This window comes from Oncorhynchus kisutch, linkage group LG22 (assembly GCF_002021735.2).
Source record: "Oncorhynchus kisutch isolate 150728-3 linkage group LG22, Okis_V2, whole genome shotgun sequence".
NCBI classification, from domain to species: domain Eukaryota; kingdom Metazoa; phylum Chordata; class Actinopteri; order Salmoniformes; family Salmonidae; genus Oncorhynchus; species Oncorhynchus kisutch.
Window position 1 is genome coordinate 19,031,842 of NC_034195.2, and position 27,458 is coordinate 19,059,299.

At 42.3% G+C, this 27,458-nt stretch overlaps 1 protein-coding gene across 1 annotated transcript in view; it reads left to right on the top strand.

The window, feature by feature from the left end:
* Positions 1-27,458, top strand: part of nell2a (neural EGFL like 2a) — a 98,846-nt gene that overhangs the window by 21,950 nt on the left and 49,438 nt on the right. Inside the window, exons 9-15 of the mRNA XM_020457001.2 lie at positions 975-1,077; positions 3,017-3,108; positions 4,777-4,882; positions 5,218-5,346; positions 15,184-15,309; positions 26,162-26,284; positions 26,562-26,657. Of these exons, the coding sequence (XP_020312590.2) occupies positions 975-1,077; positions 3,017-3,108; positions 4,777-4,882; positions 5,218-5,346; positions 15,184-15,309; positions 26,162-26,284; positions 26,562-26,657 (775 nt within the window). The remainder of the gene's footprint in view (positions 1-974; positions 1,078-3,016; positions 3,109-4,776; positions 4,883-5,217; positions 5,347-15,183; positions 15,310-26,161; positions 26,285-26,561; positions 26,658-27,458) is intronic.

A 27,458-nucleotide genomic window follows, 5' to 3' on the forward strand; every position in this document is an offset into this window, starting at 1 on the left:
CGTGTCCTCAATGAAGACTGCAATTACGCCATTAGATAGACATGTTCGTTACGTTACGTGTGGCAATTAGCCGCAACCTTTCAAACGAAAAGGTCACAGCATTAAGATGGTATCAAATATAGTGGATGAGTCAGTCCATGTTTCTTTAAGTAGAGTTCAGTTCTCAGGGAGGAATGTGGGTGAGTTACAGAGGTAGAAGCACCTCGTACTTATTCAATTCTTAAGACTGAATATCTTATAGAGACTCTAGGGGAAGAAGGCCGGGGCATAATTTCATCTTAACCTAGGTTATGGCAAACATTTTTTTACGCTCATTTACTGCATTTCTACACAATTTAAAAACTCTTAAATGCTATTTGGAGAGCCACAAAAACAAGCAAAATGGACTCCATCCATTATCACTGTGTACAGTAGCTGTAGCTCTATTCACCTCTATTCACCAATAGGGGACTGAACATTCTACAAACAGCTGCCTGCTTATGCACTAGCTCAGCACCGGGATTACAACTTTAGTTTAGTTTCATGTCTAGTCAAACAGCAGTTCCCTTAGCCAAAGCCTTCTAACTACAGCCATCTTTACCTCTGCAATGTGTCGAGGAAAAGTCCTGCTGGTCCTTGCAGCTGTGTCCATGTGCTTTCCCACAGAGAGGAAGATGTGAAGCGAAAGGTTTCATTCTCGCCCAAAACTGTCCAAAATAAGCCCAATGCATTTCTATGGGCTTATTTTGGTCCTAAGCTTGTCGCCTTGCCTTCCCGCCTTTGGGACAACGACTTCCATTGTTAGGGCGGAGACATGAGCATCTCGTCATTATATGCAGATTTCTGCTCTCCATAAAGCGAGCCGGACATTACAAACAGCCTTCCTTCCTCTCCCAGGCATCCGCAACTCCCAATTGAGGTCAGTAGAAGAAGGTTGTGTTTAATACTGTTGCCTGTCAGTTTCAGTGACTTCCTGTCATTTCTCTCTCCCACAGAATGGCACAGTGCAGTGTGAGACCATCTCCTGCCCATCCCCTCAGTGCCCAGCGGGCACCACGCCTGCCTACGTGAAGGGCGCCTGCTGCATGGAGTGCCAACGTGAGTGAAATGTCTTAACACACACACATACACATGCACAGATCGACGTACACACAGATGGACGTACAAACACAGATGGACAAACACACACACACACACACACACGGACACATGCGCATGCACACACAAAAACACTCCATAAAGGCTGCCTGACAACTGACCACAGCTCTGCATTGCTAAACTGCTCCCTGAGATGCTCCGTCCTTTTGCATATACATGGGCCAATTATTTAACAGCCAGCTTATCAACACAGGTGGCTACATTGACACAAACGGGAAACAGGTTCCGCAGGATGTGAGATGAACTAGTTCCTGTTTACACTAGACAGGATGATGCTACTGTATGAGGCGGGGGAGCTCATCATGGACTTTCAAATCAAATAAAAAAACAAAAAAAAACGTATTTGAAGTTGAGGAAAAACAACATGAAAAACATGTTTATCTGGAGAAGGAAAACGGAATTATGAGATGGATGCAGGATGCCGTTGGAGTAGCCTTGTGTCTGGCTGAGCAGACCATGAAACATTAAGATAAATGTCTGTCTGTTTTATTTGATCAATAACCGCTTAGCCCGTGGATGTGTTCTTTTCAGATAAATAATTCTGTTTCATCACGTATCTACACAGAGAGGTTTTTTCTAGCAGACTCGGAAGATAGGAGGAAAGCAGCGCTATTATCCTCCTATATACAGGGCCTTACCACTTATATTTCCTCCATTTCTGTTTTCAACATAGAGATGGATTTCAGAGAATATTAGCTCCATAGTGAGTGATGTGTTTACCTTTCAAAAGCAATAGAAGCAGTATAGTTCCTGAGATGACATTCCTCTTAAACATGCATGCTGTACGGCACAACATTCCAAGGTTCTCTCAACATTGTGTTTGGTCTCAATAAGCCTCTTGTTATTACTAAGAAGAGCTAGTTCAATTATATAACGTATGGCAGACTATATATTTTTAGAGGCCTGGGTTACACAGTACATCTTTTCAAGTGTAAATTGAATTCAATTTAAACTCACTGCCATACTCACACACACACACCATCAACACACACGTAAACACACGCAAGCTGATCCATGGGAATCAGACTCAGTCAAACTATTCATACCACATTCGGTTTGACTCTTTATCAAAGGGAATCCATTAGCTTAGCTCGCTAATCATGCTGTGTTGGCATAAACACTCCCTCTCCCTACCCAACTCTGCACTGCGCTGTGACAGGCGCAGGGGGTTGAAAGGCCTTTAAGCATCCTAATCTGACATCAACACACTGGTATAAATCCTCCTTAACTCTGCCACCTCTGTGTCTCTGTGTACAGCACTGAGGTAGACAAAGACAGGGCTCATTAAGCTTGCTTTGGTGTTAGAGACTCAAAGGAAGACTCCCTCTCCAAATGCAAACCTTATCTGTTCACCTACTGTACATTACCTCCTCACGGAGCGGGAGGCAGGGAGCTAGGTTCTGGTTCGGATGACTTGTCAAGCACAATGTTTTTAATAGCTTTTTCAAAACTTCATCAATGCTTTTCCTGGTAATCAATTTAGTTTGTTTTACTGGTTCTTGTGTCGATATAATAATTCACAGTTTGATTGACGGGTGAAATGGCTTGGGGGTTATGGTTTGGCCTATATACGTTTTCCTCTAGCAATTCTGATAATCAGGTAGCCTATCCACTCAAACCTCCACATCAAACTGACATATTTAATAGGATTTTCTGCCCAAGTAAGATCATCGCCTTTCCCCCAGTCATACTGTGTCACGTTGAAGTCCAATGCTCCCACTCTGTTTTCAGATAGGGACAGACATGAAAATCTTTCTTATGTGGCTTCACCGCAGTAGGTTGCCACAGACTGCCACAGTATAGTGAATATCACCTTTTTTTGTGCGCTGCCGTTTGTGTGTGTGTGTGTGTATGTGTGTGTGTGTGCGTCTATTTCCAGTGGTATGCCTGTTCAAAAAAGAAGAGTTGGTGGAGGGAGCTCAGAAAGCTGTACGCGACAACTCCGGCAGATGCCAGCTGTCCGAGTGCAGGGTGAGTACACAGCCCGTATGAAAGCATGCTATTGGTGTTTTCCTACCTACATCACTACTTGGTTTAAACAAACTCCCACAACTGCCACGAAAATACAATAATTCAAGCAACCAGGCACTTACAGTGTATTAATTTTCATCACAAGGTGTAGGACAGCCTCGTTAAATAGTGATTCCAGACTAGAGTTGCTCTCATCAGGCCAGAGGCTAAATCAAGCCTGAATGAGAGACTGCAGTCGGCCGTCAACATCAGCTAAATTTATTGATCTGTTTTTTCCTATGCGCTCTATGGGGAAAGTAAATGGGCAGAACTGAGTAATTGAGTTTCCAGGAGGGGCCCAAACCGTCACAGCATGACAATCACTGTTTCGATCAATCATCATCAAATATAGCTCCTATATTCCTTGTATGACCATATAGATTGTGCAGTGTGAGACTGATGGCTGTATGGTGAGATCAGACACCTGGCCCATTGGCAGCCCTTGCTTTCTGACTGCAACTGCTGTCTTATACAGACACAGGCACTGACATAGCTACAGACACGTATAGACACATAGGCACAGACGGACACGGAAGCAGTCCCAGACATAGGCTGCAGATCAAATGGCTGTCTGGATGGCCGTCTGGGTAAGCAAGCCTAAGTATCTTAAATTTAGTGATAATTGTTTTTCTTTCATTTTTCTTACCAAGCTAAATTATCATTGGCACATCATTTTGCTTTTATATTAACCTGACAATGACCTAATACAAGTAATATATCTTATTTCATCATATTCTTCTAGATATTTTACCTAACAAGATGTTTAAGGTTAAATAACATGATTGAGGTAAAATATCTTTAAAAATATCTGGGCGAAAAATGAATTACCTGTCTTCATTTTGCTAATGTTGACCTAAAAAAAGCCTTAATCTGCCAATGACGTTAGATCATTTAGCTAAAAAAAATACTTTAAGTGAATTATCACTCAATTTAAGATATTTAGTCTTAATTAGATGTAACTTTTTGCAGTGTGCTGCTGCTTTTGGGAGTTTTTGTTGTTGTTTGGGGGGGGGGGGTGACAAACATAGGGACACAACTATTTGATTTATCTTTCTAGTGGCTGACCTCACCCTGTGTGGAACGTAGCTAGTCATAGATGTGTTCTGAGTTGGTTTGTTTGATTGGTATTTCTCTGGCTGAGTGTTTCTCGGGTTGTGTGTTAATGATGTTATTAAGGATCATGAATCAGCATCAGTCAGGTAGACAGAGTGGAGAGGAGTCAGGTCATTAAAGATGGCTGTTAAAGAGATGGTGGGAGAGGGAGCCCCCTAATTACATTTACTCCGTCTAATCACACAATCGGGGACAATTGCACTGGTTTCATATCCTTCTCTGTTCAATTTGTTATCATAAACCTCACTAGATAAGAGAATCAACATGCAGAGTCTTACTACAGCGCAGCAGCGCTTAACACTAACCTGAAATATGTATACATTACTGCAATTGACCATCATTATGTCATTTTAGTTGGGAAGTTGTGCACAGTAGAGAGGGAAGCACACCATGGATGCCTAATTGCCTCTGATTAAATTTGTGCCTTATCAAATCTGTGGGAAACCAGCAGCTGAGTTAATCTAACCCTAATGAGGTTGTGTCTCATATTGTTTCTCATTGTTTCCCTGTTACTAGGAGACGGCTATGCATCGGGTCGTCATGACTACCCCCTGTCCTGAGCTCAACTGTCCAGAGTCCGAGCAAGTCAACCTCACCGACAGGTGCTGCAAAGTCTGCAGAGGTATGGGAAAACACACACTCCTGCCTATAAAGGCATTTCACTGTACATTAAAACGTGAAACTCTATATCAGTGGTTTCCAACCAGAGGTACTAGGACCCCTGGGGGTACTTGGCTTAGCAACAGGGGGTACTTAATAAAACTCATGAGACTATAGGCAATATTCAGTTGGTGGTACAGTAACCGAATAAGGTTGGGAATCACTGCTCTACAAAACAGATTACAAACCTAAAAAGAATCAGCAAATCATTACAGGAATCATTGCAACAACAAAAAAACACCTGGACTCAGTCTGAGAGGAGTGCCCTGTGTGTAACCTCTGACCTCTGTGCCCTAGGTCATGATTTCTGTGCGGAGGGCCACGGCTGTGTGGAGCACTCTGACTGTATTAACTTGGAGGCTGGGGCCCGCTGCAGCTGCAAGGATGGCTTCCGCCCGCTCCGAGATGACAACGCATACTGCGAAGGTACACAAAGGATTCTAGTAGAATAACACTAGAATTGATAAAACACCTTCGATTGAACTGTTTCTCCCCAAGAGTGGCAGAATCTCTTTTCATTTTGGGAACTTAGGTCGAACTGCAAGGGCTTTGTGACAGCATCATTTTGGGGTTGCAAAAATTTAAAGAAGAAAGTCTTCCAACACATTGAGAGATGACATACTGTTGGACAGACTGTCTGCTGTAATTTGTGTAGAGGTATTAGTCATAGGTACGGATTGTGCGTTCACGTGCTATTTGGAACTAGGACACTCTGAAATTTCCGACTTGCTAAGTGATTGTAGTTTATATACAGTATGTGCTGCGTTCAACCAGTTAGCAAGTCGGAAAGTGTCCGATCCAGGGACTTACTTTCACCGACAGTCAAATCACTGTATGCTTTTGTCTGCTTTCGGTCAGTCTCTACTGTGTATTGACATGAACATACAGAACGCTCCCTAGCTGTGTTTGTCTCACTGCCAAGAACGCATGATGAGCAGAGACCCTCATAAGTAGTGCTATTCATCATGAATGCGGGAATATTCATTGCTGATTGCATGTCACACTGATGTTTCAGGCCATGGTGTTAACTCTAGTAAAACAAACGGGGCCAATTGCAGCCATCGACGGCTACTATATTATTCCCAGTTGATCTCTCGTTAAACCATCAATACGCGCTAAATTCACCCGCACAGCTGATCTTATTTGCAACCATTATTGGTTGCCACATTATCGCTCCCTGAAAGATGATGTCGGCGTTAACTTAGTCTTGCGTGCTACCAAAGACTTTTGAGATATTTTCACCCTCTTGTGGGTGTTATCATCAAAAACAACTTGGGACCTACTTTTTGAGAAGGGCAGTTGATCTATTTGACAATCATACAAACATTTCATACAAATGAAATAAAGTATTTCCTTATTAGCTGTGGCAATGTACCAACACATTGTATGAATGGAAAACTAATGCTGGTGTAGCTCATGTTATTTTTATTTGTTTTCAATTAATGTGATCCATTAAATGCAACTGTTTTATCAAGATAAAATATGCCGGGACTATTTGAAATGTGTAACTAAATCAAGTCGATTGAGTTTTATAATCTGTATTTTTTTAATCAAATGAAAAATGCAGGCTAATAGTTATTTAAATGAATATATATTATATTATTTAGCCATTTAAGGTGAAACGTTTGAATGAATAAGACCTATTATGTCTATATTCTTATACTCAAATGCGATTTTGTTTACATTCATCAGCCTTACGGTTTCCGGTGCTCCTGATAGGTCGATATTTCACTGGGGGCGGGAGTAGAGAGCAGACGCAGCTGTCTGGTATCATAATCACTTGACACGGAAACAACAAGAGATCAAATGATCTGCGCTGGTTTTTTCTCGTGGGTTTTTGGTTGCAAGCAAGTCTGCTTTAACACACTAGTGCATGTAATCCCCCTGTTATTAGCGTTTGAAGAAATCCAGCTGTAATGCGTAGCACATCGCTACGTTCCGCCTGTTGGTTGCCATACACCCAATGCGTTTGATCTTTTCATGATTGTTTTCTTATATAACAGATGCTGATATGTTTTATACTCTATGCCGATTTGGAAAATGTGTCAATACTTCAAGGACATTTAATCACATGGACTGCCTACTAAAATACATGCAAAAAAAACATTATATAAACAAATTGTGAATATAGATGTCTTCGCTGGTCCTTCCCTTCTTCAGTGGAAATTCCCACATACGTCTTTGCTTCTTACTCTACGGAATCTTCCTGGGATGATCAGAGAAGTGACTTCTCCATCTGCGGTGCTGTAAAATCTACAATGTTCACCCAACTCATAGTAATACATGTGGGGTTCCGGGAGCTAAATCTATGGATGACGTTGATGACAAGCGCAAATAAGCCATCAAATCTCGACTTTCATCCTCGTTGCTTCACTCCGTGCCTGTATGCATACATGCCCTACTTTTACCAAGCTGATGAATTCCCTCCAACTTCTCTCTTCTGTCACCTTCACCAGCAATCAGTGCGATGTCTTTGGTTACATGTTCATTGGCTCTAATAATCAGGAGGGGAAAGGCATGTGTTAAGAAGATAACAGCCATTCCTGACCTCCTCTCAGTCTGTTTTAACATGCTAAATATGATCAGTTGGTCAGGTAATTATAATGTCTCAGGGAATTTGCATAATTGAAGATGCTATCAGCCCCCTGTCACCAATTAATGGAGTATAAAGGTCTCTGGGCTGCAGGTTAAGCTCCTGCCGCATGGCACCACCTCCACCTCAACTCACCACCTCCACCTAAACTCACCACCTCCACCTAAACTCACCACCTCCACCTCAACTCACCACCTAAATTGACCACCTCCACCTCAACTCACCACCTCCACCTCAACTCACCACCTACACTCACCACCTCAACTCACCACCTCTACCTCAACTCACCACCTAAACTCACCACCTCCACCTCAACTCACCACCTAAACTCACCACCTCAACTCACCACCTCCACCTCAACTCACCACCTCAACTCACCACCTCAACTCACCACCTAAACTCACCACCTCCACCTCAACTCACCATCTAAACTCACCACCTCCACCTCAACTCACCATCTAAACTCACCACCTCCACCTCCACCTCAACTCACCACCTAAACTCACCACCTCCACCTCAACTCACCACCTAAACTCACCACCTCCACCTCAACTCACCACCTAAACTCACCACCTCAACTCACCACCTCCACCTAAACTCACCACCTCAACTCACCACCTAAACTCACCACCTAAACTCACCACCTCCACCTAAACTCACCACCTCCACCTCAACTCACCACCTCAACTCACCACCTCAACTCACCACCTCAACTCACCACCTAAACTCACCACCTAAACTCACCACCTCCACCTCCCTCCGCTGCGTACTGGCTGCACCACTTCTCAAGCCAGCAGAGACTGGTGCTTTTGCCCACTCTAAGTTGGAGGGAAGAAGTTTGGTAAATACTTGTAAATCTAGGAGGAAGACGTATCCAAGTTCCTGTACACCCAGGGTAAACATGAAGGTCGAAGTTGTGTGCCTATTTCAATATAGGTTTTGGCTCTATTTCACTTACATGTAGTTGAATCCAGTATCCCCTGAGAGAAGATGCTGAAACACCCAACAGCAGTATTGTGACATGTTTGGAAATGAATAAGATCTATAGTTGTTTCAATGCCAGCCATTCCATTCAACACAGTGGTGGTTAGAACCAGACTCATCTCGAGAGCGACCCAGGTCCCTGTATGAAATTGGATGGGGGTGTGAAGAGGGTTACTTCTGAAACTGCGGAGGGACAAAATTGACTCAATTTTCTGATGTTCTCACAAAAGCAATTGATTTTTTTGAGGGGCTTCTGGAAATCATTTACACTATGAGTATTGTGCCCTGCAAAAAGAATCAGAACCGCCAACATAGTTGTTTTGAGGATCACACAAGTGTCTGAGAGAATGTTGGTGTTCCTATAATAGTCGAGACAAAGGTAGCTACACCATTTTGCTGTTGAGGGTTGGTATGCATCAGTATACAGATGGAATAGCTGTTTGTCAGCCTCAGTATCAGACCACAGAACACATGAGATGGATTCCAATAGACAGGCTCATGTGCTACACACAATATACATAATGTACACAATATACATAATGTACACAATATACATAATGTACACAATATACATAATGTAAATAAAGTACGCCGTGTACACGTACAAATCCCTTCAGCCATCTGGTTGGCATCAGATCGGTGTGGTATCTCAGGAAAATACATACACTGGCTCCTTAAAACAGTCCTAGGTCACTGATGTGCTGAACATAGCCTATGAGATCACTCCTGTGTAAATGTTTCATAGAAGCAGTGGTAGCAGAGCCTCAGGGGGAGACTCTCCTCTCCCAGCCTCTCTCTGCTCATAGAGTGCTGTTCTCTCAGACAGAAAAGCACAGGGCCCCATCCCCTCAGAAGGCAGTCATGTAGAAGGCGTATTTTCCAACACAGATCCATGTGATGGGTAGTGTATTAAACATCTCTATTAGAGTGAAAGCCAAGCTGCTGTGGCCAAGTGGCAGACTGTGATTGGCTCTAGATTGAGTCATCTGTAAAGCGCCCAAGGTTGAAGCTAATATTAGTACTCTAGTACCACAGGAGAAAAGGGACGGAGCAGCTCGCATTGTTTTCTTATACTCAAATAATTGTTTTCATATTATTTTCTGGCGTATCTGAAAATGAGTATAGTGTCTCTTTTCTTCAAAGACCTCCTTTATTCAGATGATTCACTCACACAATTTTGTCCCGAGATCAAAAGGACATCGTTCTAAATGCTTCTCCGTTTTGACTATTGCTATTTGCACATTGGTGGCATTCAAATGCAAACCAAATCACATTGGTTCAACTGGTGTATGTTTTGCATGCATATCATTGCATTCGTGGAGCGGCATAGAGTAGTAGAGTCGGGCGCTTGCATGGGTTGCACACATGGACACATTTTTAGGCTGGGGTCTGGGGGAAAAAGTGGCCTTTTTATAAACGAATTCCATGCAATTCTAAGTCATTTTACTTGACTGGAGACTTCGGCAGAATCTTTTTTAATATCGCACAAATGATCGAAATGACAGGCTACTTTGACACCGACAAACTGAGCTCCCGAGGTCAACTAAAACGACCTTGTCTTGAATCCATCAATAGTGTAGGCTAGGTGTGTGGAGACACATATATAATATACAATATGAGGAGGAAATTATAGTCCTAAAAAAGCTCTGCAGTTTCACTGACTCACCCAATGATGTGCAGCTCCCTCACCGTTGATGGCCGATGCGCTCATGCCAAAAGCCTATCTCTTGTTTTACTGTCTAAAACCATGTTGTTCACTCAATAGGCCTATTTGGAAGTTGATACACTATTTTGATAGCCTTACAGACAGATTAGAGTCTTCTCTTTTCAGCAGGAGCCAGTTGCTTTCCAAGCGGTGTTTTCCCTCGATTTTATCTGAAAAAATTGCGAAAGGCTTGTTCACTGATAGATTTGCTGTGTGCTCTCGACTATACGCTACGTTTTGTGATTGGGCCACACACAATCTACAGCTAGGCAATTTTTTTTGTTAAGCTATTGATCCTCTGTGGTTAAATTATAGGTCTAGTACTATTCTGAATTATTTCATTTATTTCTGAACAGACAATAGTACTGTAATTCTATAACTTCGGGCAAATACATTTCAACTCATCTGGGATGCTGCAGCACCTCCAGCATCCTTCCAGTAGCTCTGATTCTATAAGGAAATAAATGATGAAGCGCAACACTGGAGAGATGAGAGTTGCAGGCTCATGTCTATCAGAGCAGAGAGAGATCATAGACAGTGAATCTCATTCTAGTTCTGTGAGATACAGGCGCGCTTCTCTCTCACCACAGCAACGGCCACACGTTGGTCTCTAGGCTACAATGTTGCGGAAACCATAAACCTGGGCTGGCCCAACCCGAATCAATACTTAGAATATCAGGCGTGGGCTGAAAAGCTATGTTTTCACATTAGACAGGAGAATTACAGAGGAGGCAACTCGAATTAACTCTGATTGCTTTAGTTATAATGTTAACCATTGCAAACAGGGACAATTAATTTTCATGCCATGAGAGCTACCAGAGACAAAACAGGTCAAAACTGAGAAGTGACGGATTAAATGAAGCACTGGTTGTATCCCATCCAGTGATAACTAGGTAGCCTGTGGCATGTTGCTGTTTGTTGTAATGTCACAAGATGGAGGGGGGCTAATTGGCATTTACCAAAGAGCATCCTACTAGGCACAGGCGCCAATTAAACGTCTTTTCAAAGTTGATTCAACGTCATTTCATTGAAACGTGGGAACAACATTGATTCAACCAGTGTATACCCAGTGGGATGGCTCATCCCACATCACAATCACTGCTGGGATGAGCCTGAGGTCTGACACACACACACACACAAACTCCACCATCCCGAACCCGCTGTGTGCAAGCAACACCAAACACTCTCTGTGTGTGAGCGTGCAAACACCACAAGAGCTGACAAAAACCCTGCCGTGCTGAAAACCAGGCCAGTGTGGAAATAGCAACAGTACACGACAACAACAGCGCTCCTATCCCTCAAAAATCACCAGGCAGAGACACTTCCCTCTGTTTGTCAGCATTACCTAGCGCTACTAGAACCTTATTCATTGGTTAGACCTCTGCCCCTTCTCTGGGACGCAGAGAGAAGGATGACAGATGATGGTGGGGATTCATTGATTCATGCAAAGAGGCAAATCTCCTCAAGATTAATGCGTGTCAGGAAGAAGAGTAAGCCCACTCACTCCGTCAGCCAAATGTCACCATCATTTCCTAACATCCCACTGGTCACAGATAGTTTTGATTTACATTTGGTTGAGTTGTCAACGAATGTGAATCCAACAAAAACAATGACTATGTATTTAGGTTAAAGTGTGGGTGACAAAAATACTAAATTCTCTTAAGTTGTTGACGTTTTGCAAGTCCAATCAATTTCCCACATTGATTCACCGTCATCACATAGGATTTTTGTTGTTGAAATGACGTGGAAACAATGTTCATTCAACCAGTTTTTGCCTAGGGGGATGTTTGATAGCCTAAGCAAGGAGTTTATTCCATAAAACACATTAGCATTAATCTAGCTTGTTGTGGCACACACACACACACACACACACACACATGCACACACACACACACACACACACACACACACATACACACTGCATTCCTCATTGTCTGGTGAGTTTGTTCATACCAGTCCATTATTCTAAACCCAGGTACTGTACTGGGCTAATTCCTCTCACTTCATTTGCCCTGTGATTTATCACTTGTGGTTATTGCCCTGCTAAAAAGACAATGCCTCTGCTTTTTAAGAGGAGACGGATCTGTTGTTGCATCCTAATGTGCTTCTTTTCAATCCATTGTGTTAATTGTCTCGCTTCCCAAAACAGTTTGAGGCTTTTCCATGTTTGTTTTGGTCTTTTTAAAAGATCACTCATTGAGGAAATAATTACCTGGTGTTTGGAAGAGATGAAGAGATGTTGAGCATCACATTTTCTTGTATCTTGCCCATTAAAACACAAGCAGCAAAGCATATCATCTCCCTACCAATGTTTAGGTAATTGTTCTGAAGAGATAGTAATGGCCTCCTAGTTGTTTTACTGAGAGGCCCGTTTGGGTAGAGTGAATAAAACATGTCGTTTGGAAATAATCGGAGGCTCTGAGGGTTTTAACAATAAAGAAACAAGCGGATTAAAAAATGGTTCACTCCTTTATCAATTAGAGCAGCAGACTTTGCTAAATAAAGAAAATGGAGTTACATTGACTCTACCTCCTACTGTTGAGGCAATAGTATCACAATAAGTGGGGTACTGCCTAGACATATTGAGCACCTCTTTTGTTATCATAATACATAGAATCGTTAGGAACATAATACATACAGTAAGCACGTAGTGAATTGTCTGAAAGACAGAAATGTCTACTTAAAATCTCTCCAAACAGAGAAGCCTGTCTTTATACTCCGTTCACAGTCGAGGGCTAGCTAACTGTGCTGTGGTGAATTTCATTGAGTTGCTTTACTGCTCAGTCTGCTCAGTCTGTTGTCTTTAACTCTGACTACTAGCCCTGCCGTGGTGGGGGACTCTGGGAACTGTGTGAGAATATCAGCAAACAATCTGGCAGCCCATTTCAGTAGCAGTAGCAGAGATTTTACATCAACTGTTTGGGTAAATGAGCCCAGGCAGCAGAGAGAGGCTGTTGGCAGCATGGGGTGGTCTGGGAGTCTTTGTCGGCCCTCCAACAGGGACGCCACTGTTATCTCCTGACTCCCAGACTTCCACACAGCAGTATGGTTCACAGATAGGAGGCCGCTCCACATTAGGAATCCACAGGGGCGTTTTATGGCTCTGGAATGACCAGGATGTGCAACAACTGGAATATGATTTCTATCTGAATTGATATGACTGAGTCTACATATTATGTCTGCCACTGTTATGTTTTAATGTAATGACAAATAAACTACTCCGGCTATTGAGTTGAAATGATACTGATTACAATTATGTTTCGTATTCTTATCTTTGCTATTTTTTTATTGTTGTTGCATTGTCGCGAAGGAACCTGCCAGTAAGCATTTGCTTGAACAGTGTATGCCATATGTATCCTGTACATACGAGTATATAAGACTGTCCTCTTAAACAAATGAACCTCTGACTCATCTACGTATGACTGTGATGGATTCAGCCTTTGTAGAGAGGGGGTGGGAGGGGTGGGGGGGTGAGATAAATGAAAGTCATTCTCTGCCCATCCATCCAGCGTGCCAATGACTTGATCCAGATCGTTCCATTGAGAGATAAAAGCCGCCGGTGACTCTGCCATTCTTTTAGGGTGGCACTTCGCATGTCGCTGCAGTGACAGGCCAATCAAGGAAATGGACTGGACTAATGGAGATGGAGATTGTTCATGCTCCCTTGCTGGCCGCTTGGCCAGCGAGCCCCGTCGTCCACTACGCAGGCACGTTCCAACATATTGTTTCATCGAGCGTTATGCGTGTCACGGGGGGGAAGACGGATGACGTCCTACAGTTAATAGGCTCTAAATCAAAGCCGCCGCATAGACAGCCAATCGCAAGCCCGAACAAGTGTCACCTAGGGCCCCCGCTCAAGGTTACCGCCCGCTATAGCTGCCCGCTGTGGAGAAACAGTCCGTACCTCTCTCTCTCTCCCCCCCTCATCTCACTCTCCATCCCCCTCTCACAGCCAGTAACATGGTTCATTTAGTGAAGGCCAACTCATTTAGTGGGCGACGTGTTCAATAATTGGTGGGATTCATTGTGTTTTATCTGGTATTCAGTGGATGGTTGAATAGAAGGAATGATCAAGAGCTGGGGGGCAAAGCAGAGTGTCAAGTAGAGTGGATTTGAATACAGCACAGCCAGAGATGGTGTATGCTGTGGTGGTTGGAAGAGGCAACCAAGGACATGTAAGCGGGTGAATGAGATGCATATACAATGCATTTTCATATCAAGTGATGATGTTTTCAAATATGGTTGGCAAGGAAGCAGAGAGTGAGTAGCCTAAGGTGCACATGTGTTTAACTACAGAGTGAATAAATTACTTCAGGTCAAGGACCTCTATCTCAACTCCAGTTGGGTTTTCACAGTTGCTCTATTTACATTTGCCGTATTGCAATCTACAGCACCACTGCCATATTAATACAGTTGAGCTCTGTTTGCATTGCACTACGTTGCATCACCATGTGAACGTCTGTTTAGCCCCGTCAGTTTCATGGAGATACTGCGTCTCGTGTAAGATGCTGTTTCTTCGTGGACCACGAAGGATTGCTGTTACTAAAGGTTAGCAGCTAATGGGATTATGAATAAATGAATAAAATATTGAATCTACTGCCTTGTGGAGTGTCATGATGCATAAGTAAAAGATATATAGAGTTTTGGGAGGTTGGACCAAATGGAAATTGACTACCTGACTACCCCATTAAACACAGTACGTAGACCACAGTAAGAGTAAAGGATGTTCTTCTTTGAGTACATGGAACATCTACAGTAGAACCACAGCTGCCTCCAGTGTTTCCCTCTCCTCCCCCTTATTTCTCCCAGGGTCTCCACTGATAAAGATAAACTATCCATGGGCTCTCCCTGTCTCCCTCTATGAGGCGTTAAAGGCTGAACTGGGGTCTGAACAAGGTCTTTAGTGGAGCCCCAGTTAGAGGAGCCTAGTGTTGACCATGCGTGACCTGCTCACCCCGTTCTCCCTCTCTCCTCACTGTAGATATCGACGAGTGTGCGGAGGGGAAACACTACTGCAGGGAGAACACCGTGTGTGTCAACACCCCCGGATCCTTCATGTGCATCTGTCACAGGGGATACATCAGGATCGATGACTACTCCTGCACAGGTGAGTTCTTTCTTCTGGCAGACTGTCTTATAGCTGCTACCAGAAACACATACTGTACTTGTTTCATGTTTATGGCTTCACACTAAACTGTTGAAAGTGGCATTGGGAGGGAGTGTGTGTGTGTGTGTGTTTGCGTGTGTGCGCGGGTGTGTTTGCGTGTGACTCATGATTGTGAGGCTTTTTATAACACCTGCAGAACATATCATGTGAGAAACACTTGAAACACTGCATAGCCACGGACGCTATCAGTGACGGAATCTGTTGCCTCAGTAGGCTACAGTAATTATGCATAGCTCATTCATTTAATGCTCATGTATAGAAATTAATGTCAGGGTTTGAGTCGCTCCTATTGGATTTGGTCCGATTACCGCAGGCCACATGAGAGGCATATGCACAGAAATCAAAAAGGAATGTTTGTAATTCTGTCCACTTTGCTGCTTTATAGTGTGGTAGAATTAGTTGGCATTAGCCCGGGCCGGTGCATCTTAGATGAATACTGGTATGAATTAGTATTGATTTTGGGAAGCTATTGGCTGCGTTTGCTCTGTGCTGATTACAAAGCAGATTGCTGAATACATTGCGTAATGTAATAACTGAATGGTTGAGAAACGCCGCAATTACACCATTCAATTCCAATGGTAGATTGAGCGAGAACTCAGCATTAATGTGCATCTGACCATGATTATACTGACAAAATCTACAATTATCTTTGTGTTCATTCCGCCTATTTTGGCGGCTTTTCTCTTCTGTTATGTCGTATATAGAGTTGATAACAATGTCATGATTCGCTGTTAAAAACGCTCCAAGTGTGGTTCATTTTCTGCGGTTTACTTTTGTCCTCTGAAAGTTCTAGAAGGAGTTAAAAGTGCATGGCCTTTTGCTGTGTTAGGCCAGATTTACTAAGTTTGCACACAGTGTTTTTCTACTGTTGTGACTTAGATGAAGATCAGATCAAATTTTATGACCAATTTATGCAGAAATTCAGGTCATTCCAAAGGGTTCACTTACTTTTTCTTGCCACTGTAGGTACAGCATGGGGTGTGGTCGTCATGATTTCTGGGAGTTTCTTACAGTGTGAGTTACTAGGCTAAGTAGATCCCTGTGTGTGCCATCTCTGAAGAGGAGGCTGCACAACACATTCCTTCTCCATCTGTAATTAAAAAAAGCAATTTGCACTAATGCACACTAACTCAGCAAGGGGGAGAAATGAAGAGAAGGAAGGAGGCAGAATGCGAGGAGCTGCCTGCATGGGTTGAGACATGCCAGAGAGAAGGGCTGGTCCTAGATGGCACCGTATTCCTTTTATAATGTGCTACTTTTTACTAGAGTACCGTAGTACCAATGGTGCCATTTGGGATGCAGAGAGAGAGGATTCAGGCCCGCTGCAGGGCTGCTTCCCTCCCCCCAGCCACCCCTCCCCGCTGAGCTTCTGGCTTTGACTGAAGCAGTAAGAGTCTAAGTCCCACCAAGACAATGCAACAACACGGCAGAGTTTTTACATTTCCTGCCTGCCATCTATCCATACCTCTGGTGAGTTTTTCCCTCGTCAATGGGAATGGGAATGAGAAGAGGATATGTTAATAGGGGGGTTGAGGCTGTCTGTGTATTTCAGAAATGTTTCAGAAGGAATAATCAGGAGAATTCTCACTCATCTTTTGTTCTCTGATTTATTCAGTGAAGAAGAGACACACCTTGCCTACTCAGTCTTTTTCCATGTGTTTTCCTTAGACACACCCGGAATTTATATTCCACTCACAGTTATATTTCTATGTATCTATGAGCCGGATGCAAATGTTATTGTCTAAGTAATATGTCTCCTCTTCTGCAACCCATTTGTTTCACCGATTTACAAGGATGATTAATACCATAGCCCAGTGGATATATTTTTGTAACTATGTATTACACATAGATTCTTATTAAAATGCCTTCAAGTCAAAATTCAGTTGTGCATTTCCCTATAAAAGCCAATTTCATGATTAAACTGAGGCGTATTCAGGGGGGCTGATGTAATGACTTTCTGCCTACTACAGTAAAGTTATTGTCGTAATCTCTCTGAGTTATTGGACTATCAGTGTACATTCACAATCATTGCCTCAGCGCATGATATAGAATCGTTCATATAGAGCTACTCTCCACCTCTTATTCCAATATTAAAAAGATGAATTATGGTTAAATTGGACTTAATTCAAAAAGTGTCCGAGGACACTTTGTCTAAATCAAATCGAACTGATATTTGATAACGTTAGAGAACATACACAAAAGGCACTCCATCCTACAATAGATTCATGTTTAGATCCAGAGTAGGCTATCTCCCCCATTCCTGTTGTTCAGTGATATATTTGAGATAGGGTTGTGCTCTAAGCTAGCCAGAGGGTTCTGTTCGTTATTAATGGCAATCAAACATCTGTTTCTGTTTGAACAAGGTCCATAGGTAATGGGCTATTCCCCAAGTGGCTTAGAAAATAAATATTGCACCAGCTCAACAAAACACTAAACTAACCATATATCTCCCACGTCCATTATAATAACTCATTTGGATGAAATATGAGGATCTTTCTTATTCTCCATGGATTTTTAGCAATTAATAGATTGCACACTCAGCATAAATAATGTACAAGTTGCCTAACGACACCCTTATTTCTCCATAAGTGCATGTATATATACTAGTGTAGCTATACTAGTCCGCACATTGAGAAAGAATATATTACATTTACACATACAGGTATAGTGAGTAAGAAAGACGACACTTGTTTAATTTAGTTACTCTACAATTTTAACAGTAATTCTGGAATAACATTTTACTACAGTGGGATGAATCAGGGTCACACAGAGTGTTTCTTGGTAGTCTTAAACAAATCTACTTTGAAACCAAAGTATACACCTCACACACATTGTTATGGGCTTAAAAAAGAAGAAGGCATCCGTACTGTCACATATAGAGTTGAAATGTATTCAATTTTGAGCTTGAATCTGAATATTACACTGACGTAGAAACACCATATTTTCAGGGTACAAAATAAATACATGTTTATTAATTATGAAATTACGAAAAATATGAATAACATTCCACCCATGAGGCCACTAGAGGGCGATTTGATCATTTGACTGCAGGAAAGCCTAAACTGCCTACAAGGCTAAACCCAGGAGATGTTCTACAGTAACAGCATAAGGTTCTGGGTTCACATGTCCCTGGGTCTTTGGAGCCAGTGGGATGAAGTGGACATTAAATTTACATAATACACCCTGCAGTGAAGGAGGTCACTATTTCAATTCCCAGCCTGCGACAGACTCACTCCGCAGCCACACTGACTTCATGTTCTTCTCCAAATGAAATATGTATTACCAAAGCCTCAACACAACCCCTTTCCTCCAAGTCCAATAGAACCATGAAAGAAAGGAGCATCCAACGTTCCCCTGCTCTTTGACTAGCATTTTACCCTTGATGTTGAAGGTCAAGATAGCCCTTCTCTCTTCCTCCCTCCCCAAAGTGCCTGGAGCGTGCCCCTCGCTCCTAAAGATTAGTGGCTTATCCATGAAAGGTGGCAGATTGGCTGTGTGCTGCGGCCTTTGAATGTTATTAGAGTGCTGCTGTCCTGAGTTGTGTGTGGAGGGGTGTGAGGGGTGTGTATGTGCCCCCACTCTAATCCTATGATAACCAGACCAGCTCTGGCCTCAAAGCTAGAAGAAAGGGAGGGAGGGAATGAGAAAAGGAGGGCGGAGGGGGGATGGAGGAAGGGCGGAGGTGGGGATCGGTGGGCAGCGAAGATTAGAGAGGATGACATCCACTGTGTGAAGTCAAAGGGCCTGGCAGAGGATTATGGGAAAATAGTGTGCCTTGGCCCCTGTCTCTCTTCTCTGTCCTTTCACGCTTTGTTCACAATCTATTCCATCTCAGATAGGGAATCTAATGATGAATTTGATACTCTCTCAAATATGGAAAACAAATGAACACTGTTTCAACACAGCCTTCACATTTAGACATGTTATTATGATGTGCCTGTCAAGGCCCCAGAATATCTACATTTTGCATAAAGATCAATGAGTCTCTCGCAGAGTTGTCCATGGGTTTGTAAGTATCTCGATTAACTGTTACAGTGACTGTTTTCCCACGGCCTGATGCAGTTTTAGAGACAGTGTGTCAGTCAGTTTGTTGGACAAAGGCTGAGTAGGCTCCGGGCTGGGCTGGGCTGAGGCTCTAGTCAGCCACCCAGCCAGCCAGTCAGCCAGCCAGCCAGCCAGTGTGCTGTAGCAGCAGGAGATGGAGAAGAGGACAGCAGCACGCTACCAAGGGATCCCTGGTGACAGCCTGTAAATAATTGATTGTTTATCTGTCTGCAGCATGAGCAGCACAAGTCAGGAAGAAAAACCTTACACAGAGACACACACACACACACACACACACACACACACACCTTGTCTGCCAATCCCTCTGTCCTGACGATTCAGAGTGATGGCACGCTGCTCTACTGGGCCCGGCAGGCATAGACAGATGTGACCTTGGGCAAATCTCCTCTCTCTTTTTACTCCCCTCTTATATTACAGTTTTATATGCTGCCTGTCTCGGTGGGGACTCAGACCAGGGATGCATCCCAAATGGCACCCTACTCCCTTTATAGTACACTCCTTTTGACCAGGGTAAATGTGCAAATAGTGTGCTATATTGGGAATAGGGTGTCATTTGGGAGTCACAACAGGCAGGTTTTAATTCAGGACATCAGCAGGTGTGATATAGTGCAACAGCAGGACCAGTCTTCCTCCACGTCCTTCACTCTGTCATATATACATCATATGCTCAAAGGAGGAGCTCATCACCATGTCACTTTCAATTTGTTTGAGCCCGATACTGTTCAGGAGATGTAATGGATGGGATGATGACAATGAAATGGATGGAGCTCAGGTCTCTCCCGTGGCACGCATTCTGACTCACATCCCATCCATCCTTCTCACATACAAGATGTTCAAGTTTCCCACATCCCAATATTATACTTTATAGGCTACCTGGCTACTTTGTTTACTCAGCAGCCAGATATCGGGTAGGCCTACACTGAGTGTACAAAACATTAGGAACCCCTTTCTAATATTGAGTTGCACACCCTTTGGCCCTCATAACAGCCTCAATTCGTCAGGGCATGGACCCTACAAGGTGTCAAGTGTTCCACAGGGATGCTGGCCCATGTTGACTCCATAGCTTCCCACAGTTGTGTCAAGTTTTCTGGATGTCTGTTGGGTGGTTGACCATTCTCGATACACACGGAAAACTGTTGAGCGTGAAAAATCCAGCAGCGTTGCAGTTCTTGCCACACATTCCTCCTTAGGCGACCTGGCTTGCTCCTGACTGATTGAGAGTTAAGTATGTTGTTTAATAGCCTTTGAAAGCATTGAACGTCAGTTGATAGTGACCCGAATCACTATCACTAACTTGTAAGCTAACAAGGGGTAGCCTATGCTTTTAGACATTTTCTTTCACAAAAGCCACAATACCCTCGCATACCCCTTCAATTTGAGCCCTGGTTTTAACTTAACACAACCAAGCCCTTCACTGACACGGGAAGTATTTAAGGAGTGCATGGTGACTGAAATAATTGGCTGATAAATGGATCTATGGATGGATCTATGGATAGCAGACTGATTTTGTCTGTCAAACAGGTCGGCCCACCTCTTATGTCTTGAGTAGGAAGAAATAGATTCCAGTACAAAGTGCTCTTGTTGTTAGTAGCCTAAAGTCAATTTATGAATTTTTAAATGAATTAGGCCTTATCAAATTAGCCTACTTTCAGCACCTATGTGCTGTCCATCTCCATGGCTGCCACTTCATAGCTATGTAAATTACTTGAATATATCTTATTGTGAGGTCAATAACTCTGATAAAGAGCTTCATTGTGGGTACCGAAACATTGTTTTTATTCAACTCTATTATAGCACTAGCAGGCTTACCGCAGGTCCTCATCTTCGGGCGCTCCCTCTCAAACTTAATATATTTATTTTTTGGGGTGGGTGGGAAAAAGCCTTTTGTGCTGCCTAAAGAAGCGAGTCAAAGGGTTTATTTACATCAGCAAGAGCAGGGCTTATGATTGGGATAGCCTATCCATTGCAGTGTAATGTAGTGTAGTCTAGTTTTATATACACCATCCCAGCAGCGCAAAATCTCAAAGGAATGGCATTTTCGTAAAAATATAACTTTGCCCTGTGCTTCTCCCCGAGCATGCTCTTCGTATAGCCCAGGTCTATAGTATAGGCTATGGATCATTTGATTGAGATCATACTAGACACACTTGATTGTTGCGTGCCCATTGGAGCATCAGGGGTGAAGGGCAGCATCAGGCACACATGAAGATATAATGAGCAACTAATTCTCAAACACTGAGCAATATGACATTTAATCGATTACAAATTACATGACTCTCCCCTGGACAAAATAAAATAAAATAAAAATATACCCTCTCCATGACTGAAATTGAAAAAGCATGACCCTCTCCATTTTCCTCCGGATAACAATTATGTACATTTCAACCACTCCCTAAAATAAAAAAAATGACAAGAGTTTGAGTGGGAGGACTAACTGGTGTCTCCAAGTGGCCACACACCTCTCCAAAGTGTGCACAGTTCCTAAGTAATTTCAATGCACTGTTATGACTTAAAGAAGAGTCTTCAACGAAGACCAGTAAGAAAACCAAAAATGTCACTCAAACAGAAGGGTGAACTAACAAAGAGTCACTGACAACAGGCAAAACGAAACAGGTGGGGTTTTAGGAGGGGTTCTGAAAGACAGTAATTGGGGTGTCCACTGAAAGTTGCATAGCAACAACAACTGGGACCTAAAAGACACCCACCATGGGCACCCATCAAATTTGCCCCTAAGAGCCAAACAAAAGATAAACCCACACCAAACTTAGAGACAGGAAGTAAACAAAAAATGTTCAGGAAAACAAAAACAGGGACCGTTAGACAAAGGAATGCTTTTCTAGCAATCAACTAGGGAGCTAAAAGACTCTCCACATCTTTCAAGACAACTGGAACACTGGGCCAGCCACTCTGAAATATCACCTGGGCCAGAACAGGTGAAACACCTTCCAACTAACGAGATGGACAAGCCAGCACAGGTGTAACACATACACATGTATTTTTTCTCTTCTAGCTGTGCCGTTGAGGAACTAGAGCACACTTGTAATTGTTTTGTTTGGAACACAGCGCTGCATCTCCGACATCAGACAATTACTGTTGTTGTTTACGTAAATACAAAAACGGTCCATTATAAATCGCAATCTGGGTCAGGTGGGCATAATTTGAAAGCCTATTCTATTTCCAACATGACTAGCTAGGTTTTAAAATCTGATGTTACAGTGTTAGGCTTTGTCGTGGTTATATCGTATTTCACAAATACCGGAGTATTGTGCTGGAAAATTCACAATAGCTTTCACAATGTAATTGAGGAAAACAGATCCACATTTTGGTACGCATAGAAAGGAGGCATGAGTTCATTCAGCTGCGTGTGCCCTGGCAAACTTCCATCACAATTGACAAACACAGGCTTATTCTGTTATGAACAACCCAGGGTGTGACGCCATGTCATCTTGTAACTGTACATTAAACATAACGATGGCTGATTTCTTTAGATTTTCCCATGATGTCAAGCAAAGAGGCACTGAGTTTGAAGGTAGGCCTTGAAATACATCCACAGGTACACCTCCAATTGACTCAAATGATGTAAATTTGCCTGTCAGAAGCTTCTAAAGCCCCGACATAATTTTCGGGAATTTTCCAAGCAGTTTAAAGGCACAGTCAACTTGGCTTATGTAAACTTCTGACCCACTGGAATTGTGATACGGTGAATTATAAGTGAAATATTCTGTCTGTAAACAATAGTTGGAAACATTACTTGTGTCATGCACAAAGTAGATGTCCTAACCAACTTGCCAAAATAATAGTTTGTCAACAAGAAATTTGTGAAGTGGTTGAAAAACCTAAGTGCATGTAAACTTCCGACTTCAGCCGTATATAGGGGTACGAGTGTAAAGGGCTGCAAAATATATGCATACTGTTCTTTATTCTCATTGTTTAGTAAGATTCATGAGAGCTAGTCCATGTGTGAGCACAGGAGAGAGAGCTGAATGTGATATTTTAGTCCCCTGCCAGGCTTAGGATGGCCCAGAAATCCACTAACACATGTGGAAAGAGGACAAAGTGTTACCCAGAGATAAGCAATACAATGTTATGTCCCATAGGTTTTCCTCTAGTATTATGTCATTTCACACTGCAGAGCAGACTCAATCAGGATTAGAACATTCTCTCTGCCAAAAGGAGATGGATAACTAATGCCAGGTTTGCGTCCTTTCGGACCTAACTTTTTTTGTGTCATTCTAGAGACTGAGTCATCTAAGTTTAGTTTTGTTCATGGAATAATGGTTGACATGAAGTTTCCAGTAGTTTTTGGAAAGTCACAATGCCAAAAAGTTTAGTAACCAACTGCCTTAAGTAGTAAACAGTAAACAAATACCTATCACGAAGAAGCAATTATAAAACCTCTGCAAAGCTCCACACAGAATAGATGTATTCCTGTGCCCGTGGTATAAACATCTCACTGTGTGTTCATGGTCAGTTTGAGGGCATGCAGCAGAAATTGCTTGTTCAACTTTGCAATGTGAGTGAGGGAGGATAGATAGATTCCCGAGATAGGTTTGCGTGGGTGGGAGTCAGATACAGGTTTGTCTGCCTCTGTCTCCTGCTGTTAACATGTGATTGGTCTCTGGATAGAGGGGAAGTGTGAAGTTTTTGTTTTTGTCTCCAAGGTGCTGTTAAGGTGTGATTGGCCTCTGCAAAATGTGACCGACCACCTCGATTCAATCTTATGTAGCCACATTTGAAATGGTGTTTTTAACATTGGATAAAAGTAGAGAATCAGAGCTAGAAAATTGTATATCATACACTGCGATTGAGGAACAATGGGAAAGTAATTATACTTTGAAAGTTGATCAACTTGTAACCCCACTTTTGAGAAAATGGCCCTTGAATATTTTGGTACACCGACTGGAAAGCTCTTCTTTGTCAACACCCATTCAGCATTGTTCACACCCTCTTAAGCCTTAGCCCCACCCATCTCTTTGGATTCACAGGTGAGGCTATGTGGTAAGCACACGCTATATCAAATAAAATAAAAGTTTACTTGTCACATGAACAGGATACAGAAGTTGTAAACAGTACAGTGAAGTGGTTACTTATATATTAGCAATATCAAAAACAGAAAGTGTCCAGATAAAATATTTTATCATTATTAGATGACACTTACCCGACACACTTGTCTCTATTGATGGGTCATGTGAAGGAAATGCTATAACCACCCTCCAGCCACATCAACTAAGTGGATGGGTCACTAATGTCCAGACATGTACACATGTTCATGAATATAATAGATGGCTGTAAATCACCCCCAGACACACCTGGCTATAATTTGCTGGGTCATGTAATAATTCGGCCGAAGTGGAGTCTTTTGTTTAGACATGTCGCTAGCTAGCTAAACAATGAACTGTTATAATCCCAACTCATACTACTACCAATACAAACATTTTCATAGCTGTAGTATGAATCTGCAGGTAGCTAAAGCTAACAAACTAGGTTCAATGTTAGCTAGCTAACATTAGGCTATAACTAGCAAGGCAAATAGGTTTCTGATTTGAATAATATTACTACACAGATCATACACGTAATTTTAGCTAGCGAGCCAGCAAGCTAATGTTTGCTAACTAACTAACAGTATGCTTTAACTTGCAATAAAAATGACTTTCTGTCAAAATTAAAAGATTATGTCTGAAAATGTAGCTAGACTCTTACCCATATACATGGATGAATGCTTCATGGCAGACTGGCACCATTTTTTGTTTCTAGATACATCTTGTTTGGCCAGCATTGTGTCAAGCCACTCCAGTTCACACTGACCGTGGCGTGTTCAGAAAGTAACTGATCTTTCGATAGAGCCTGCTAAATTCATGGCATCAATGTTGTTGGGAAAATTAGCTAAACTTTTGTAGTTCTCGATGTCTAACGTTATATCTTTCAAAAACGTCACGGTAGAAAGGACTGTCAACACATACTGAACAGCTCACATTACAGACAGAAACATGGAACATGGAAGACCAATCCAAACTCATCTCCAGATGGGCAATGTCCAGCCCATCCATTATCTCAGCCAATCATTGCTAGCGGGAAGGTTCCTGTCTTTTCCTGTGGCTAAACCAACTAGCCTCGTAATTTAACAATTTGAATCGTTTTTATGGATGGAATACATGTTTGTTGTTAAGGCACATGAAAGTTCACATGTTCCAGAAGGCATTTATGCCAAACACGCATTTTTATAAAAGAATACATGTTTACGTTCAAATGCCGCTTCTGTGAAGTAGTGACGTGCAAAATACACCTAGTTTTCTGAAACGAGTCACATAAAGATAGCCTGGTGAAGTTTAGTTTTGGTCTTAAAGGTGCTGCTAAGGTGTGATTCACCTTTCTACAGGGTTTTTGTTTTGGTCTCAAAGGTGCTGTTAAGGTGTGATTGGCCTCTGTAAAATAGAGGGCCAGGTAAGGTTTTGTTTTGGTCATAAAGGTGCTGTTATGGTGTTATTGACTTGTGTAAGGTGACATTTAGTTTGGCTCAGGTGCTGTTAAGGTGTGATTGGCCTCTGTAAAATAGAGGGCCAGGTAAGGTTTTGTTTTGGTCTTAAAGGTGCTGTTATGGTGTTATTGACTTGTGTAAGGTGACATTTAGTTTGGCTCAGGTGCTGTTATGGTGTGATTGACCTGTGTAAGGTGAAGTTTTGTTTTGGTCTTAAAGGTGCTGTTCTGTCTGTTTGTTTTTCTGTTCCAGAGCATGATGAGTGTGTGAGTGGACTACACAGCTGTGACCAGAATGCCCTCTGTTTCAACAAGGTGGGAGGGCACAGTTGCTCCTGTAAGCCAGGATACACTGGTAACGGCACCGTCTGCAAAGGTAAGCTCCACTGACCAGAACCACACACAGACAGATAAAGTACAGATAGTCTCTTGTAGACCATTACTAACGTCCAAAAAGTATGTAATTATTTTATCTCTCTCAATTACATTAATCATTACTAAGAAAAATGTTTAAGAACTGTAATGATATATTAAATCACATTAGTAAATGAGCCTATCAACTGTATCCAAATACATACTACAGTCCTAATTAAAATTGTAATCTATCTAAGTTAATATTGAATAATGGCTGTGTGATACCTGTGGTCCTCTAGCGATGTGCGATGGCCTGTGCCAGAATGGAGGAACCTGCATCTCCCCAAACAACTGCATCTGCCAGCAAGGCTTCACAGGGAAGAGGTGTGAGACAGGTAAGACTTCCTCTCTGTCTAGTCTGCAGTCCTCTAATTAAAACACTGCATCAAGACTACACAGAATATAAAGTAGGAGGGAAGAGGTGAGCTGTGGAGTTCTTCAGATAGATTTGATTTGTATTTGAAGAAGGGATGACTCAAGATGAGACGTTGTTTGCTAAAAAATACATCTTAAGATGATACTTTCAGTGTTATCATCACTTTGGTGTCAGAATTGATTTAGTTCTCTCAATAGAGCAGCCTGAGCTCGGATCCTCAGAGCCCATGATGTCATGGCGCATGCTTGTTTAAAATACTTATTGTAGCAACTTGCAATTGTCTTGTGTTCTATTGGAAGGCATTTGACCGAGACATCAAATGAGACTGATTTCCATTGTAAGTGTTGGCCCTTACTGACCGTCTTTAAACGCTCACTGTAAAAATGACATGGAATAAAGGAGTATCCTTTAGAGGTTCTTCAAATTGAAATAAGTTATTTGAATAACCCTTTAATTTAGTTCATACAAGGGACAACCCTTACCTTAAATTGAGGAGATCTTTACATTTTTCAGTCCTTTCAAATTAAAATACAAATGTTTCAGTTGGGCAGTTAGGTTCCTGCAAGAACCACCACCAACTTAGGAGGTTCCTCGATGAACCCCACCTCCTATTGGGTTCTTGGAAAAACCTTTTGGGGGCAATTTTCAGTGCCAAGTACCCTAAGGTTCTTTGAAGAACTTTTTAGATTTTAGAAGAAATCTTGTTGAACCGCTAATATTTAGAGTGTATAACTAAAGTGTTACTGAGCTATTTCCACTA